The sequence below is a fragment of the Canis lupus genome, chromosome 14 (assembly GCF_048164855.1).
Source record: "Canis lupus baileyi chromosome 14, mCanLup2.hap1, whole genome shotgun sequence".
Lineage (NCBI taxonomy): Eukaryota > Metazoa > Chordata > Mammalia > Carnivora > Canidae > Canis > Canis lupus.
The window spans coordinates 60,309,647-60,325,113 of NC_132851.1; the positions used below are offsets into that span (position 1 = coordinate 60,309,647).

A 15,467-nucleotide genomic window follows, 5' to 3' on the forward strand; every position below is an offset into this window, starting at 1 on the left:
AAAGTTAACAATTTCAGACAAAGAAAACTATCTGCATCATCGCTAATTAAAAATACTACTTCTTTTGTACAGTGCACATTCAACTTACATTTTTATAGATTAAGTATTATTTTAAGTATTTAAGAAATAGTAAAGAGTTAAGGAAACAGAAACTTCTGTTTTCCAGAATATCTAGTTGGTATTTTTGGCATCTTTTAACAAGTGCTAGACTTTGAAGCTTTGGTGTGAGTTGCTTCAGGAAGTTGTGAAAAGCTCATAATTCATGTTAAAACTAAAACTGTAGCTAAATGGCTCAGGATAATTTATTACCCCAAAACTTTGATAGAGAAAGAAGCAATTCAAGGCATAAAACACTGAAGAGCAATAAAGATTAGTGAAGTTATTGATACATGTTTCTTTGGCTTGTCTAGCAGTTCTGTTTACTAGAAACATGCGTTAGGAACTTACTTTTTTTAAAAAAACATTTATTTGAACAGAGTTGACAATGTTAAGTTACTTTCACATTTTCAATAAGGTGATTCAATTTCTCTATAATTATGTGATGATCACAAGTGTTACTACCATCTGTCACCATACAATGCTATTACAGTATCATTGACTATATTCCCTATGCTGTGCTTTCTGTTCCCTTGACTTATTCATTTCATAACTAGAAACTCCTTTACATAGGAATTCTGTTTACCTTTCTGTTCTTCTATTCTTGATAAGCTGTAAGTCATGAACATTTCATTCAGCACACCCATTTATTTGTATAAAATCAAACAGCTACAAATTTTCCTTTTCCCTAAAATAAAAGTGCAGAATGGCAGACTGCACACATCACTTCCTGCTTGAATTTTATAGGGAGGCAATCATTATTCCATATTTTTCAATATTACTAGAGTATAAGGGGAACAAAAGATTGTTTTGTAGATGATTTTTAGAGTGTATACAAAAAGGCATATAATGAACATGTGAAAAAGAAAAATACTTAGTATTTTCAAACTTTCCTATTTATCCAGCCTAAATTTCACATTCCATCTTTATTAATATACTGCTTATCTCTTTCCTTCCAACATATTTGCCCTATAAAATTCCAGTCCTAGTTATATCCAATTTTTCAGCTATTCTATGGCAGCACTCAGGCATCCAAATGCCTTTTTTCTAGCCACATTTATATAATACATTAAGTAGATTAACATTAAATGGATTCTCAATGCTGTTTCAAAATTCTACTACGACTTCTAATAACTGACTTTCCCATCCCCTTGAGCAGTTTTTTCACACGTTATTTTTCCCTCTGCTCAAACTTCCTTTAACTTCTTTTCCTCCTCACCTGGAGCTGCTATCCATGCTTCTTATTTCAACTAAGAAAATAATAATCTTTTTTTCTCTCCAATTCCAATCCCTGTCAGGACAACATACACCAGACTCCAATCGCTATCATAAATTACCTTTTACCTACTACTTCATTCAAACCATCATCATCTTTTGCCTATAACCTAATAGTTTTTCATGCTTCCTCTCTCATGCCCTATATAGTCATTCTTAACACACCAGCCAGAATCATCCTTTTAAATATAAGCCAGATTGTGTCCTCTGCTTAAAATACTTCACTGGCTTCTTATCTTATAATAAAACATTAAATACTTATCATAACCCCAAGTATCTCTCCTATTTCACTGTCTACCACTCTTCTTACATACTCTCCTTCAGAAGAATCCTCCTTCAAAGTCTTTCAGGGCTTTTCTCTGAACTTGTTTTGCTTGTGTGCATTATTCTTCCACCACATAATAGCATGGCTCACTCTATCACTTCCTTTAGGCTTCTGCCCAAATGGTACTATATCAGAGGCTTTCCCTTTAGCCCACAAAAAATGACACCAGCTCCATCACCCTTTACTTCTTTTCCTTGTTTTTAATTCTTAGCACTATGCCCATATTGCAGTATTATAATAATAGCATTTTTTTTTTAATAGTCCGCCTCTCAGACCGTAGTATAGCGGAAAGTATAGTCTGTCCGCCAACAGACTATACTTTCATAAGAGCAAGAATTTTGTTTTGTTCATTGTGGGATTCTCCAGGTTTAGAATGAGACTTGATACAAGTAAAAGTTCAGTAACTATTTGCTGAGTGAATAAATTTCCAAACATACCTTGTTAGAAGGTTTGAATTCTTGAATCTTTACTTCAGAAAGAATATTCAAGAGGGCATCTGCTGATAAGTCCTGTTTTTTTAAAGAGTTATTTTGTGAACATTGTTTTTTAAATTCTGAATTCTAAAGCTAAAAAATCCTAAAGAGATCCTTTATCATACTAAATTTGAATAATTTATCATCTGACTATTTAGACCATATCCATTTGTGACATTTACCTTTATTCTATAGAAATACCATTCATATAAAGGCTGGGAGGCAGGGGTGGTGTGTGCAAAAAAATTCCTTATTACTCAATGAACTTGAAATCTTAGTTCTTTCCATAAATTTTTAAAAAGATAGTTTTAGGACTGGTTGTATCAGACTGAGTGCTCCGCGATCAGGGACTATCTCGTCATTGTTTTACAAAGTTCCCCACACAAAGTTATACTTGATAAATATGGACTCAATAAATGAAATATGTAAGTAAATGGAATTCATACCTTTGGAAGTAGAAAAATATTTAAATGGTTCAAGATGAACTAAGATGAATTTATTAAGGCTATCAGATCTATATCCATTTTTAAGAAGCTGCTTAGGAAAAACTGAGACATACTGCTTTTGAGGTCACCTACATTCTTAACACAGAATTGCCACTCTTTTTTTAGAAAAAGAATACCAGACTGAATGACACTATTTTAACCAGACATTTATGGTATATTTCACCATTAACTCCAAAAAGGATTAGTTTACACTAGGCATTTTTATCTGGATCCAAAATAGCCAGTGTTAATTATGGCTCTAGTTCGTATTTGCCCATTTAGCCTACCTAAAAGTATAGCGATTTATTTGGTTCTATTTTGCATCTGTGAAGAAAAAAAGCACTAATGCAGATCTGCCTTTCAATTAAAACTATATTAGATGCTTTAGATAATAGTCAATAAAGATGTCTAAAGAAATAGGTAGGATAAAGGTTAAGAAATCTCAACATGTGATAGTACAGCAAAACAAAAAGTTTACGTTAAAGAATGATTCTTGTAACATAAAAACATATTTTGATGATGCAATTAGCTGGCATGTCATCAAGTTTTTACCTGGTTTTGTATCAGTTCCTAGAGCCTGAAGGTTACCTTACCTCTTCTGTAAATGGAATGCAATAGACTGCAGCATACAGTTTTGCAGCATTCAGAAGAAAACTGAAGTGCCTTTTGAAATTAAAAATATGGCAAAGTGTGAATGCACAGTTTCAAAGATGCTTAATTCACCAAAACTATAGCTTTTGAAATGCTGAAGAAAAATAATCACAGAATTTTCGTTACAGGAATATTTAAAAGTTAGGCAATGAACTTCTGGTCCAGATGAAAGAATTACAGAAGCTTTAAGAAACATTAAATGTTCATCCTTCTAGGGATCCCTGGGTGGCACAGTGGTTTGGCGTCTGCCTTTGGCCCAGGGCGCGATCCTGGAGACCCGGGATCGAATCCCACATCGGGCTCCCGGTGCATGGAGCCTGCTTCTCCCTCTGCCTATGTCTCTGCCTCTCTTTCTCTCTGTGACTATCATAAATAAATAATAATAATAAAAAGAAGACCATAAAAAAAAATGTTCATCCTTCTAAGTAGTAATATTCAGAAGATGATCATGATTACTTTGGGGAGAGGAGTGGCAAAAAGTAGAAAAATTAGACTAGTGAAAGAAAATTCATTTTAACTCATAAAAAATTAGAAATTTGGTTTAAAAGAACATATATTAGGTTCAAATTAAGCAAATGAGTTTGTTTAAAAACACAAGGGAAGTTTTAAAGGAGAAGTAGTCAGGATAAGGGGACTGGAAGCCTAACATAAGCATCAGATGAGAAAACTAAATTAGAATTATTTGTTGAAAGGAAGGTTAACAAATTGTTTAATTGAAATACATAAATATGGGTGTTTGTGCATGTGTGTATAAATGTCTATCTAATATAGATACGGTATACAGGTATTCATTCAAACTCAACTATTTTGAAAATTAATTTGAGATAATTTAGGGAGACAGTAGTAATCATTTTTCCCTCTGTATTACTAAAGGTCCTTAAATACTGGCTCTACTTAACAGGAAAACATTTGTTGTTATTTTATGTTTATTTCTTATGGATAATGTCAAAGAGGTAATACTTTGCTTTCACTTAAGATAAAAATAATGAAGTTATTTTACTATCTAAATAAACAGATTCACATATATGTGAAGGACTGTGGCTGGCTTTGCTGGACAGACTAATATGCTAAATAACTCTTAGATGAAGAGGGATGCAATAATTTAACATTTACAGAGCCTGAGGTTTTTACCCTATAAACAAATACATAGTTAAGAAATTTACAATAAAGGATGCATAAAAAACTAGATACAAATACTTACAAAGGTTCATTTAAATCAAATTTTATTGGAGAGGGGGGCCTCTTTGGTGACTGCCAAAACAAACCTAACAGAATATACGATATTAGTTTCATTATAGACACTTAGAAATAAATTATATTAAATGTTCTTCACAAGACTTGGTCACACTTACTGCCATCTTTTAATCTTGTGTCTAGGGGAAAACAGTGAAGAAGCTGAAGAGCCTAAAGAAGAATATTTAAAAAAATCACAATTCAATATTATCCGAGGTAAAAAAAAAAAAAAAAAATGCACAAGAAGATATACACTGAAGCCTCCAGCTACCCTTCTATTCCTTATCTCCATTTTCCTTGTCACTGCCCCCCATACCTGTAATAACCTCTATTGTTATTTTCTATCAACATATAGTTCTTTTTTTGCATCTACAGCAAACATAAATATACATTACTTAATCACTTTTTATACAAATGGTGACTTATTTTACATAACATTCTGCTCCTTTCAAAGAGCTAATCCTTAAAACAAAAATGAAGCCAGTAAAAATATACAGTATTTTGTATTTTGAAATGATAAATGATGGTTGAGATTTGCTTCAAAACCATCTGGGGAGAGTATGTTGGGAGGTATATGGATAAAACAAGATTATCTACAAGTTGGTAAATGTTCAACCTGGGTGACAGATTTGTGAAAATTACATGGGGGTTCATTATGCTATTTTTTCCACTTTCTATGGTTAATTTTTTCCATAATAAAAAAGCTTTTAAAAAAAGGTATAAAAGGTAAGAGGACTAAAGAGAGTACTTTGGATTTTGAAACAAGGAGTCATTGATAATTATGGTAAAAATAATTTGAACAGCAGTGGAGAAAGAAGACATATCTATTGGATGAGGAAGTAGCAATAGCAAGTATAAGATCACTCTTCTAAGCAAAAGAGACCAGAAGGAAATGAAAAGCAAGGATAAGTGAAACCAAAAGACTTTTTAAAAAAGAAAAACTTACTTATATTCTGATAGGTAACAGCCTAAAGAGAGGGAGAGACTCAAGAGAGTGCAGGACACATTCTAGCAATTTTAAGTAATGGGAGAATAACAGCTAATATTTAATGAGCACTTACAGGCTAGGTTCTGCTCAAAGTGCTTTACATGTAATTCACTCATTTGATGCTCACACTAGCCTATGAATTACATGCCAATTTATTATCCTCATTTTACAAACGAGGAAACAGACCAAAACAGACATAAAATACGATTTTGGGTATCGGTGGGCAAGGCAAAATTCAACAAAATTTCTGACAGTATCTCTATTTTCTCAGTTTCTTGCTTTATTCTGAATAATAAACTTTTAGACTACTAGTGAAATGTATTCCTTATTTTCTAAAGGGAACCTCTACCTGAAACCCAATTTGCACACAGAAAAGATAAGGATCAAGTAAATGTATTTCTAACAAACTAATGGATGGAATATAAGTGTATTCTTTTAACATTCAAAGAGAAACTAGCTATGTGCCCTGCACTTGTTTTCACTTAATTTATTACTTATTTCTGAAAAGATTCTCGAATGAAAGAGATGTTTGGTCCAGGGAAATTAATTTGGTAGCAATTAAATGAGCAATTAATATATTATAATGCATACTTACCTTATGGTTAAAATATTTTTCAAACTTTAACCTTGCTAACTCTACACACTGGGACCAATTTCTAGGTCTTCTGCTAAGTAACTTAATAACTTGAAAACAGCCTTCTAAACTGTGTCCAGTTTGTATCTTCTAGAATGAAGGAAAAAAAAAAACAAAATAAATACATTTGCAATTAAACACACAATACCCATCACTCACTCATATCATTACTGGGAAGTATTTTTTTTTTTTTAAAGATTTTGCATTTAATTATCTTGAGGAAAGAGAGCAAGAGAACACCAGAGACAGAGAGAGGGCACAAGCTAGGGGGAGAAGCAGAGGGAGAGGGAGAAGCAGACTCCCCAGTGAGCAGGCAGCCTGATGTGGGGGTTGATCCCAGGACCCCAAGATCATGATCTTGGCCAAAGGCCGACATGTAACCAACTGAACCACCCAGGCGCTCCTATTCCTGGGAAGTATTAGCCAAAGTTTGAAGTGCCAGCTCACGTGCCCTATAATTTTAGTATTTTTACCATGAGCTCCCTTCCATGTCCCTGCCTTTTTCTTCTTCCTATTTCTTTTTGGAGGGAGAATGGAAAAGGACAGCACATGAAATTTCAGCTGTAATTTCTTTTTTTTTTTTTTTCAAAGATTTTATTTATTTATTCATGAGAGACACAGAGAGAGAGGCAGAGACACAGGCAGAGGGAAAGGAGGCTCCATGCAAGAAGCCCGATGTGGGACTTGATCCGGGGACTGCAAGATCACATCCTAAGCTAAAGGCAGACGCTCAACCACTGAGCCACCCAGGCGTCCCTCAACTGTAATTTCTTATCTGACAAGTTATCCTCATGTCTAGCTAGCTGCTAAGTTGTTGGTATTACATATGTACTTAATATAATAAGTGCTTATAAATAACATTTTATTTATACTAAAAAATTGGCCTGTTTAATATAGGAATAAGGAAAAGTAAGAACATATCTTTAAAGTTGCCCGCATCATGAAGACTATTTAGTCTGAGAGATTACTGTCCACTCATGAAATTTTCATTAGAACTCACCTCAGTTTTTTTCCAAAGAGTTTAACAAGTTATTTTATTATTTGTAGCTGTCAATATTATTACATCTTTCTTAGGTTGAGTCATATGAACTCCTGTTCATACAAACTTAAAAAACGGGGTTATTTGTGACTTGCTGATTTCAAGATTCCTCATGTACTTACTATGTATAATAATGATGCTATAATCTTTCTTTAAAGAGGTGAAATAAACTATAGGCAATTTGCAAATAAGATTACACTGAGACAGTGTTGAGATTATATTAAAATGTATTGATTTTTACCTGTAGCACCTCTTCTGCAGATGGATAGGTTTGCCAAAATTTGTTAAACAATGCAGGCTTGTGGGAAAAAGAACTTTCAAACTATAAAGGAAAAAAAGTTACAAATAGAAGTCTGTTTTAAAATTGGAAACATCTTTTCTACTTCAAATTGGAAACATCTTTTCTACTTCAAATAAAAATTTCTTAAAATAAAGATCTTTATTACCTTATCTCTTGCCCACTGTATAGTATGTTCAATAGCAGCTGGAAAGGATTTTAGAGTACAAAATGGTATTTCCTCTTCTGGGGGATCCCGCTGATTTATAAAACATGACAATAGATAGTTAAGAAAATTAAAAAAAAAGAAAAAAAAGAAAATCAATGGCAATTTTTCATTGATTGAATTTACTTGAATGTTTTAAGACCATTAAAAAATGGTTTTGAGTGTTTTATGACCATTTAAAAAAATGAAATAATAAATGAATCCAATATTTTTAAATCCTCTTTCTCTTAGGCAAGTAAGAGGGAAAAATGGATTTTTTTGACACTCATTTATTAATAGCAATGTCACAAAAAAACATGAATTTTATTACAACTTATTACCTGTGCACTTATTTGGTACCATATGGTACTTATGGCAGGTTCTCACATATAATTAATTTTTTCTACAAGAGTCAAGGTGACATTGAAAACTACAACATTCCCTACTTTGAAAAGTAATTCAAGAATTCTCCAAAATGGTGCTCAGCATACCACGAGTTTCTTTCCCCAAGGAGAAAAAAATTTAGGAGCAGGGATCATATGTCCTTGATGCTTCATACAGTTTCTTAAAGAAGTGTGTTTTAAATAAACAACATATCAAAAAGAATGAAATCTTGACATTGCAATGACATGGATGGAGCTGGAGAGCATTATGCTAAGAGAAATAGATCAGGCAGAGAAAGATATATACCATGTGATTCCACTTTTATGTGGAAGTTAAGAAACAAAACAATAGGGAAAGGAGAAAAGAGAGAGGCAAAGCACGAAACAGACTCTTAATTACAGAGAACAAACTGATGGTTACCAGGCGGAGGCAGATGTGGGGATAGGTTAGATAGGTGATGGGGATCAAGCAGTGCACTTGTGATGAACAACAGGGTGGTGTATGGAAGTGCTGAATCACTATATTGTACACCTGAAACTAATATTACACTGTATGTTAGCTAACTGGAATTTAATAAAAACTAATAAAATAAAATAAAATAAAAAAATAAAAAATTAAATTAAAAAAATTTAAACCATTAAAAATAACTTTCAAAAAAGAAAGAAAAAAGAAATGGTAAATGTCTATACTGTCTCATGTAAAAAAATACCATTAAAAAGACCCTTTTTCTATTACATTTGGCTTAGGTGTATTATTTTTTTTAAGATTTTATTTGTTTATTCATGAGAGACACAGAGAGGCAGAGATATAGGCAGAGGGAGAAGTGGGCTCCCAGGGAGCCCGAAGTGGGTCTTGATCCTAGGACCCCAGGATCACGTCCTGAGCTGAAGGCAGATGCTCAACCACTAAGCCACCAAGGTGCCCCAGGTTTATTGGTTTAATCAATCTAAAATGACTCACTTTATCTCTTCTTACTTAGAGATTTATATTTCAGTTTGTTTATGTGAAATACCATAAAATATTTTATAAACCAAAGAGGGAAGCCAGAAGAGAATTCTATTTTTTCTAAATATAAAGTCAGAGAATATAGTAAGAGGCTTGGGAAAATTGTGGTAGAATAACACAAACAAGGAACTTTTAGAATTTTAACAGCATTCTCTATTTTGAAAATCTTCCAATATGACTTCAGCATATCATGATTTTCTCTAATTTCCTTCAAATTAAACTTAGAATTTTGTCTACTATAATGTTCTTACTATATAAACTTTGGATTTCATGAGAATGGGAAAACATTTTATAAATATTTAACAATTTTACTAAAGCAAACATTAACTATGAAATAAAGTGATATTTACACTTGTAAAGAAAATTCTTTCCATTTTACAACTTGGGTTTATCTTTTTTAAAATCATAAAGCCTACAAATGTTTCCCAGGCCAGTATTTTTCAACTTTGGCAGTATATCAAAATCACTTGCAGAGGTTAAAAAAAAGTGACATCTATATGCTTTACATATATAGATGGCTTGGTTTCCTCCCATGGAACAACTGAGTCTTCAATAAAATTTTGGATGGGTCACCAGTTCAAAGGTTGTTAGAAAACCAATCAAGCACCTCTGAGAAATAAACAGTAAAGACAAGAATGAGATTGCAAAACACCAGAAACAAAATTTTGATGATTTAAAAATTAAGTTCAGTTCTCTTTAAAAAAATGCATATGCATATATGCATGGAAATTACTGACAGATTAACAGACAGATTAGGAAAGCTAAATCAAATCTGCTGACTAATGAAGAGAAAAAAATGAGATATAAAAATTATGATATAAAGAAGATAAACATTTACTTCAAAAACTCAGTTCACTTACATGACTATTATAGGATTCAGTTAAATGAGGAACAATAACTTCAGTGTGTCCCTTAGTGCCCATTGTTCCAGAATCTAAGAGGGGTCGTAGATTTGCTAAGCAACGGCTATTTGAAAAGATAACAGGTAACAAACATTTAAGTGAGCAATAACAATGTAAGCAGAGGACATCTCACCACCTTCTGTTAATCATTTCACACACTGATAACTTCTGGATGTAGTATCTCAGGAAACAGATACATTACCACCAAATAATGCATTTATCATTTCTGTCCCGCTCCTCCCACAAATTTTGTTGCCCAACCCAGTAATTTTTGTCTGTTTCTTCTTTGACTACTACTAAATTTTGGGCTTCAACTTTCTTTTACTCTAGGTTAATTCTTGATGTACTGCGTCCCTTCTTCTCTTGCTTCCTATTTCTTCTTTGGTTATTTCCTGACTACAAATTCTGTTCTACTGTATCTTCTCAATGTTATTTTTCTCCCAAACATTAATCTTCTTCCTTAATACGTTCAATACCTATATTCTACACATGTTAATTTCTTAAAGTTTTTATTCTTCCTCTGCCCAAGATTACCAACTTTCCACTACACTCTCCACTGGTAAATTTTCTTCTGTTAATAAATCTGTTCTCTAACCGTAACATTAGAGAGTCATATAAAGAAGTAAGGAAAATTATGTAAGGTGTACACATTATAGTCACTCATTCATCTACTTATTTAACAATATTTCCTGAATGACATATGTTGGGCACTGAGGATACAGTGATTGGAAAATAAATGGTCCCTGAATAAGTGATTTAGTGAAGAAACAAATACCAATTAGTGTATCAATAAAAATAAGCACTATGACAGAAAAAACAGAGTGCTGTGAAAGATTACCATAGGAGAATCTACAGAACTTAGTGGTTGAATAAAGTCTGTTTAAATAAAGACATTCGGGATGCAACTGAAAGACTGAGAAAAAACAAAAACAAAAACAAAAACTAAAGTAGGTAGATTTGGAATCAAGATTGTTAAAACAAGATAAACAATTTCCTAATCTGAAGGAGAGTATGTACAAGTCTTTGAGGTGTAAAAGTGTTGGATGCCTTATAAAAAACTGAAAGAAGCAATGTGTGGCCGGAATGACGGAGCCAGCAAAGATAGGTAAATTTTAAGCTAAAGTGGTAGCAGATGGCAGACACTCCATGAAAAACATTTAGGCCATGTAAAGATTTTGAATTTTATCTTAGGTATAATGGAAAATCATAAAAAGGATTTGACAGAAATACAAAGAATGATCAGAAAATTGGGTAACTTTTTAATAAATAGGTGTGGAAAAAAGTGAAAACAAAAGAAAAAAATTTTATGAGCCTGCATTTCAAGAACATACCTGTCTACATATCTCCTGGCTTCCACATTATCTAATGCTGTAATAATGATATCTTGTTTAGTATAGAACTCGTCACTGTAAATAGCCTCAGTGGCTGGACATACTTTGTTCAAGTGTGCATCTATCTTTAATTGAGGATTTATTTTCAGGGTTGCATCCGCAGCAGTATAGCTTTTAGGTTTCTAAACAAATAACAAATAAAAACAGAAGAAATAAGTGTTAAACAGAAAAAGTAGGCCGTGAGTGAACTTACCACATTTTTTTATATGAGAGTAATGAGGCCAGCTTTCATTTTCATTTGTGGAAATTACATTCATTGTAGTCATATTACATTTAATAATCCAGATTAGTCTGAATAATTAATACATTTTTAATGGAAATCTAAACAGCCTCTATCTTAACTACTATGTGCTTTAGAGTTCTTAAAATATCAATTATTAATAGTGTTTTTCCTAGTATTACGGTCTGAACTTGGTAAGTGCCTAGGAAAAAATAAGAACATGTTCAGTACAATATTAGAAATCATAACTGCAGAAGAGGTATGGGAAGTTAACACTTTGGTACTGAAATCTTACAAAAATATTAGTATTTCTAGATGGAAATATTTAAAAAATTATAATATGTTTGTTTTATGAGTTCTCCTGACATGTTTTTACCTCTTAATGCTGTTAAGTACACAAACTGTAAACTCTGTTGGATCAAAGTAAAATTAAAACAAACAAGCAAAAAACAGGCTTTAAAAGTTTTTCTGTAAGTAAAATGCAGAGTGAATGAATTGTGTGACATATATTTTGGTTCCTGACAGACGCTGTTAATTCTTTTGTGTGTTTGGATTGGTGAGGCAATTATGCCACCTACTTTAGTAGTTACTTTTCTGTTAATGACATTCCTTAGTTTACCAAGATTATTGATGCACTGTTGAGCAATAAAGTGCAAAAACATTTCTAAAGTAAAAGCAAGTATGTTTGACTAAAATCCTTTTCTTAAATATTTTGATCTCTAGAAAAGACTGAAACCCAGCATGATTTTACAATAAAGAGGATGTTTAATGGTCAAGCAAGATCAAAGAGCAAAAAATTCTAAGTGCCAAACTTCACTTATTATGTAATAGACTCCCTTCCAAAATGTGTCAAATGTGGGATCCATTAAAGTTTTAAAGTCTCTGCATCCTTAGTTTCTTTTTTTTTTGCTTACATCCTTGGTTTCTAAGATTAAATATGCAGACACACCTTCATTATAAAATGGAAAAAAATACTGCCCATGATTCACAACTTAGATTTTAAATCCAAAATCAATGCAAAAAAAGTTTTTACATCAGAAAATAATTTTATATTTGTCCCAAATGTCATTCCCCATGTTTGATAAGAGATTCTAATAAAATAAAAACACATTATACTTGTTCAAGTACCATATTTATAAAAAGGAAACTCTCTTCTTTTTGGTGTAGCACAACAGATGACTTAAATTTGAAACAGAGTAGCAACAAACCTGTATGTGGTGAGGACGGAATAGGAACTGTCTATTCAAGTTGGATTTTTCTATCAAGTCGGGATCTGTAACTGTAACCTAATGTGAAGAAAAGAAAAAAGCTGAAATTGTGTAAGAAAAAAAAAATTAAATCTATTTTGCTTTGCTCAGAAAGACTAAAACAATTCCAGTTATTCTGAATTATCTTAGCTGTACAAGTAATTAGAATACAAACATCCCAATGGTTACCAATATTATTATTTTTATATTATGTTTAACTACAATTAATGTTTAGCCTAGGAACATGTCAAACAAAACAGCTGAAACTGATGACAGTTCCTGTTTGAAACTTTTTTCTAATTATTCATAAGAAAAATAAGAGACTAAACACCACATTTTAGAAACATGTGATGGATTAACTATAGAGAAGTTAGCTCTTCTTTCTAAACATTTATTTTCAATTGCAACAATCAATGGAAAGAATATCTGCATATTTCAATTTGAAAGGAAATCTTGCTAAAGCAGAGGTCTACAAACTACAGTGCAGGCAGCCTGCCTGTTTTTGTAAATAAATTTTGTTGGAACACTGTCATGCCATTTGTTTTAAGTACTGTCTATGGCTGTTTTCATGTCGTAATGGCAGAGCTGACTTGGGACAGAGATCCTTGGTTCACAAGCCTAAAATAGTTGGAATCTGTTTAAGAAAAAGTTTGCAGATATTCTAAGGGATGCAAGATCAAAATAAACAGACCCAAGATAATCTGAAAAGTATTCATAATGCATTTCTCACTTATGTTAGTATTTTTACAAGATCTGACTAGATCTTGATTATTTGAAATTTATTTTTCTTATTTTTTTTTAAAAGATTTTATTTATCTATTCATGAGAGACACAGAGAGGCAGACATAGGTGGAGGGAGAAGCAGGGTCCCACTGGGGAGCCTGATGCAGGACTCAATCCCAGGACTCCAGGATCATACCCTGAGCCAAAGGCAGATGCTCAACTGCAGAGCCACCCAGGTGTCCCATTTCCTTTTCTATTTAATATTTTGGACATACACTCAATATAGAAACACTTGTGAGTAACTGCAGCTTTTAGCTCAGGAATAAACTTCTCTCTTGATTCTTGAACCTGGGGATTTCTCTTTCCTTCTTTCCAGTTAGCTGGCTACATTTGTAAACACTATAAAAAAGAATAATTTAAATAGCAAGTCTATGTATTTGCAGGACAGAGATCAGTGCACATTAACTTACTGTGTTTTTGTCACCTGAAAGCAGGATTGTTTACTATATACCTTTATATGCTTGTATGCATTATGAATTTCCAAGGAGTTAAGATACTCAAGTGATTCTCAAACTTAGGTAACCAAGAGTTTTTTAAAGTAATACCTTTAAAAGGTATGGTTTTAAAACCCCTAGAACTAATAGTAGTTTGTGAAACACAATTTCAGAAATGCTAAGCAGGAGAAATATGTGCATATGAATATCTGTCTATAACAGTGATAGCAATGAATACCTTTTTTAAGTGGAATATTAAGCCAAGGTTACTAAACTATGTGAACTGGGGCATAAATTTAGGCATTTCATTACTTACTGTTAGTTACCATGATGAATCTATGAAATCACTACTCTGGGAAGCTAGTTTATATATTAAAGGCAAAACAAATTAGTGAAATATATTTTTATTTAAATATGACATGGCTTCCCAATTAACTCATTTATCATCTTAAGAAATTAAATTGTACACCAATATTTACATTATTCCCTTTTCTTTTGATAATCACTAATTGAAACTGTATCTGAGAACTCTGCCACTAATGTTAGCTTCCATCTTAAAGATTTACTTAATAATAAGGAATATTAATAGAAATAACAATTCTAATGTGCTTTAAATAGTTTGCAAAGCACTTTCACATTTTTTTTTTAAAGATTTTATTTATTTGACAGGAAAGAGAGAGAGAGCACAAGCAGGGGGTGCAGCAGGCAGAGGGAGAGGGCGAAGCTGGGAGCAGGGTCAGGGTGTTCAATGAGGGCTTGATCTCAGGACCCTGGGATCACAACGTTTGTAGATGGCAGATGCTCAACAGAATGAGCTACCCAGGTGCCTCGCTCTTTCACATTTGATCTTCATAATTATATTGTGAGGTAGGAAGCAGAGATACCAGTTTCATAGTATTAGAAAGAAACGGAGAAGAGAGAATTAAAAGTAATTGGCCACAAGGTCACATAATTTTGAAAAGTGGTCAGAGCAGAATCAGAATCTTCCGATTTCTACTGTAATTCTGTCTCCTCAAAAATTACTTATTTCAGATCTATGCAAATACAGTACAAAAATGAGTAGCAACAAAAAAATTTTAACTCTCAAGGATTTGTATCTTACCATTCCTTTTTCTTTGCCTGTACCAACACCAAGTAAAGCAAAATTTTTTAACATTTCACAGCCTATGGCTCCACATCCTACCTATACAGAGGAGAAAAATAAAATGTATCAGATTAAATACAATTAAGACTACTTACTAAAGGGAAATGTCATCTTAATTTTCTTCAAATACCAATTTGTAATATATATACTTTTTAAAATAAGTTGAACATTTGTGATTCATTTTACTTTAAAATACCTAGCTAGTTTATTGTGTATGCTATTACAACTGTTTCAGTTAAAGAAAAAAAAGATATAAATCAAGTTAGGAAAGTAATA

At 32.6% G+C, this 15,467-nt stretch overlaps 1 protein-coding gene across 1 annotated transcript in view; it reads right to left on the bottom strand.

The window, feature by feature from the left end:
- UBA6 (ubiquitin like modifier activating enzyme 6) overlaps positions 1 to 15,467 on the bottom strand; it is an 83,628-nt gene that overhangs the window by 10,333 nt on the left and 57,828 nt on the right. Inside the window, exons 17-27 of the mRNA XM_072775225.1 lie at positions 15,150 to 15,230; positions 12,792 to 12,869; positions 11,304 to 11,485; positions 9,931 to 10,036; positions 7,646 to 7,735; positions 7,441 to 7,521; positions 6,122 to 6,250; positions 4,658 to 4,709; positions 4,507 to 4,570; positions 3,248 to 3,317; positions 2,134 to 2,205 (exon numbers count right to left, since the gene is read on the bottom strand). Coding sequence (XP_072631326.1) covers positions 2,134 to 2,205; positions 3,248 to 3,317; positions 4,507 to 4,570; positions 4,658 to 4,709; positions 6,122 to 6,250; positions 7,441 to 7,521; positions 7,646 to 7,735; positions 9,931 to 10,036; positions 11,304 to 11,485; positions 12,792 to 12,869; positions 15,150 to 15,230 — 1,005 coding nt within the window. The remainder of the gene's footprint in view (positions 1 to 2,133; positions 2,206 to 3,247; positions 3,318 to 4,506; positions 4,571 to 4,657; positions 4,710 to 6,121; positions 6,251 to 7,440; positions 7,522 to 7,645; positions 7,736 to 9,930; positions 10,037 to 11,303; positions 11,486 to 12,791; positions 12,870 to 15,149; positions 15,231 to 15,467) is intronic.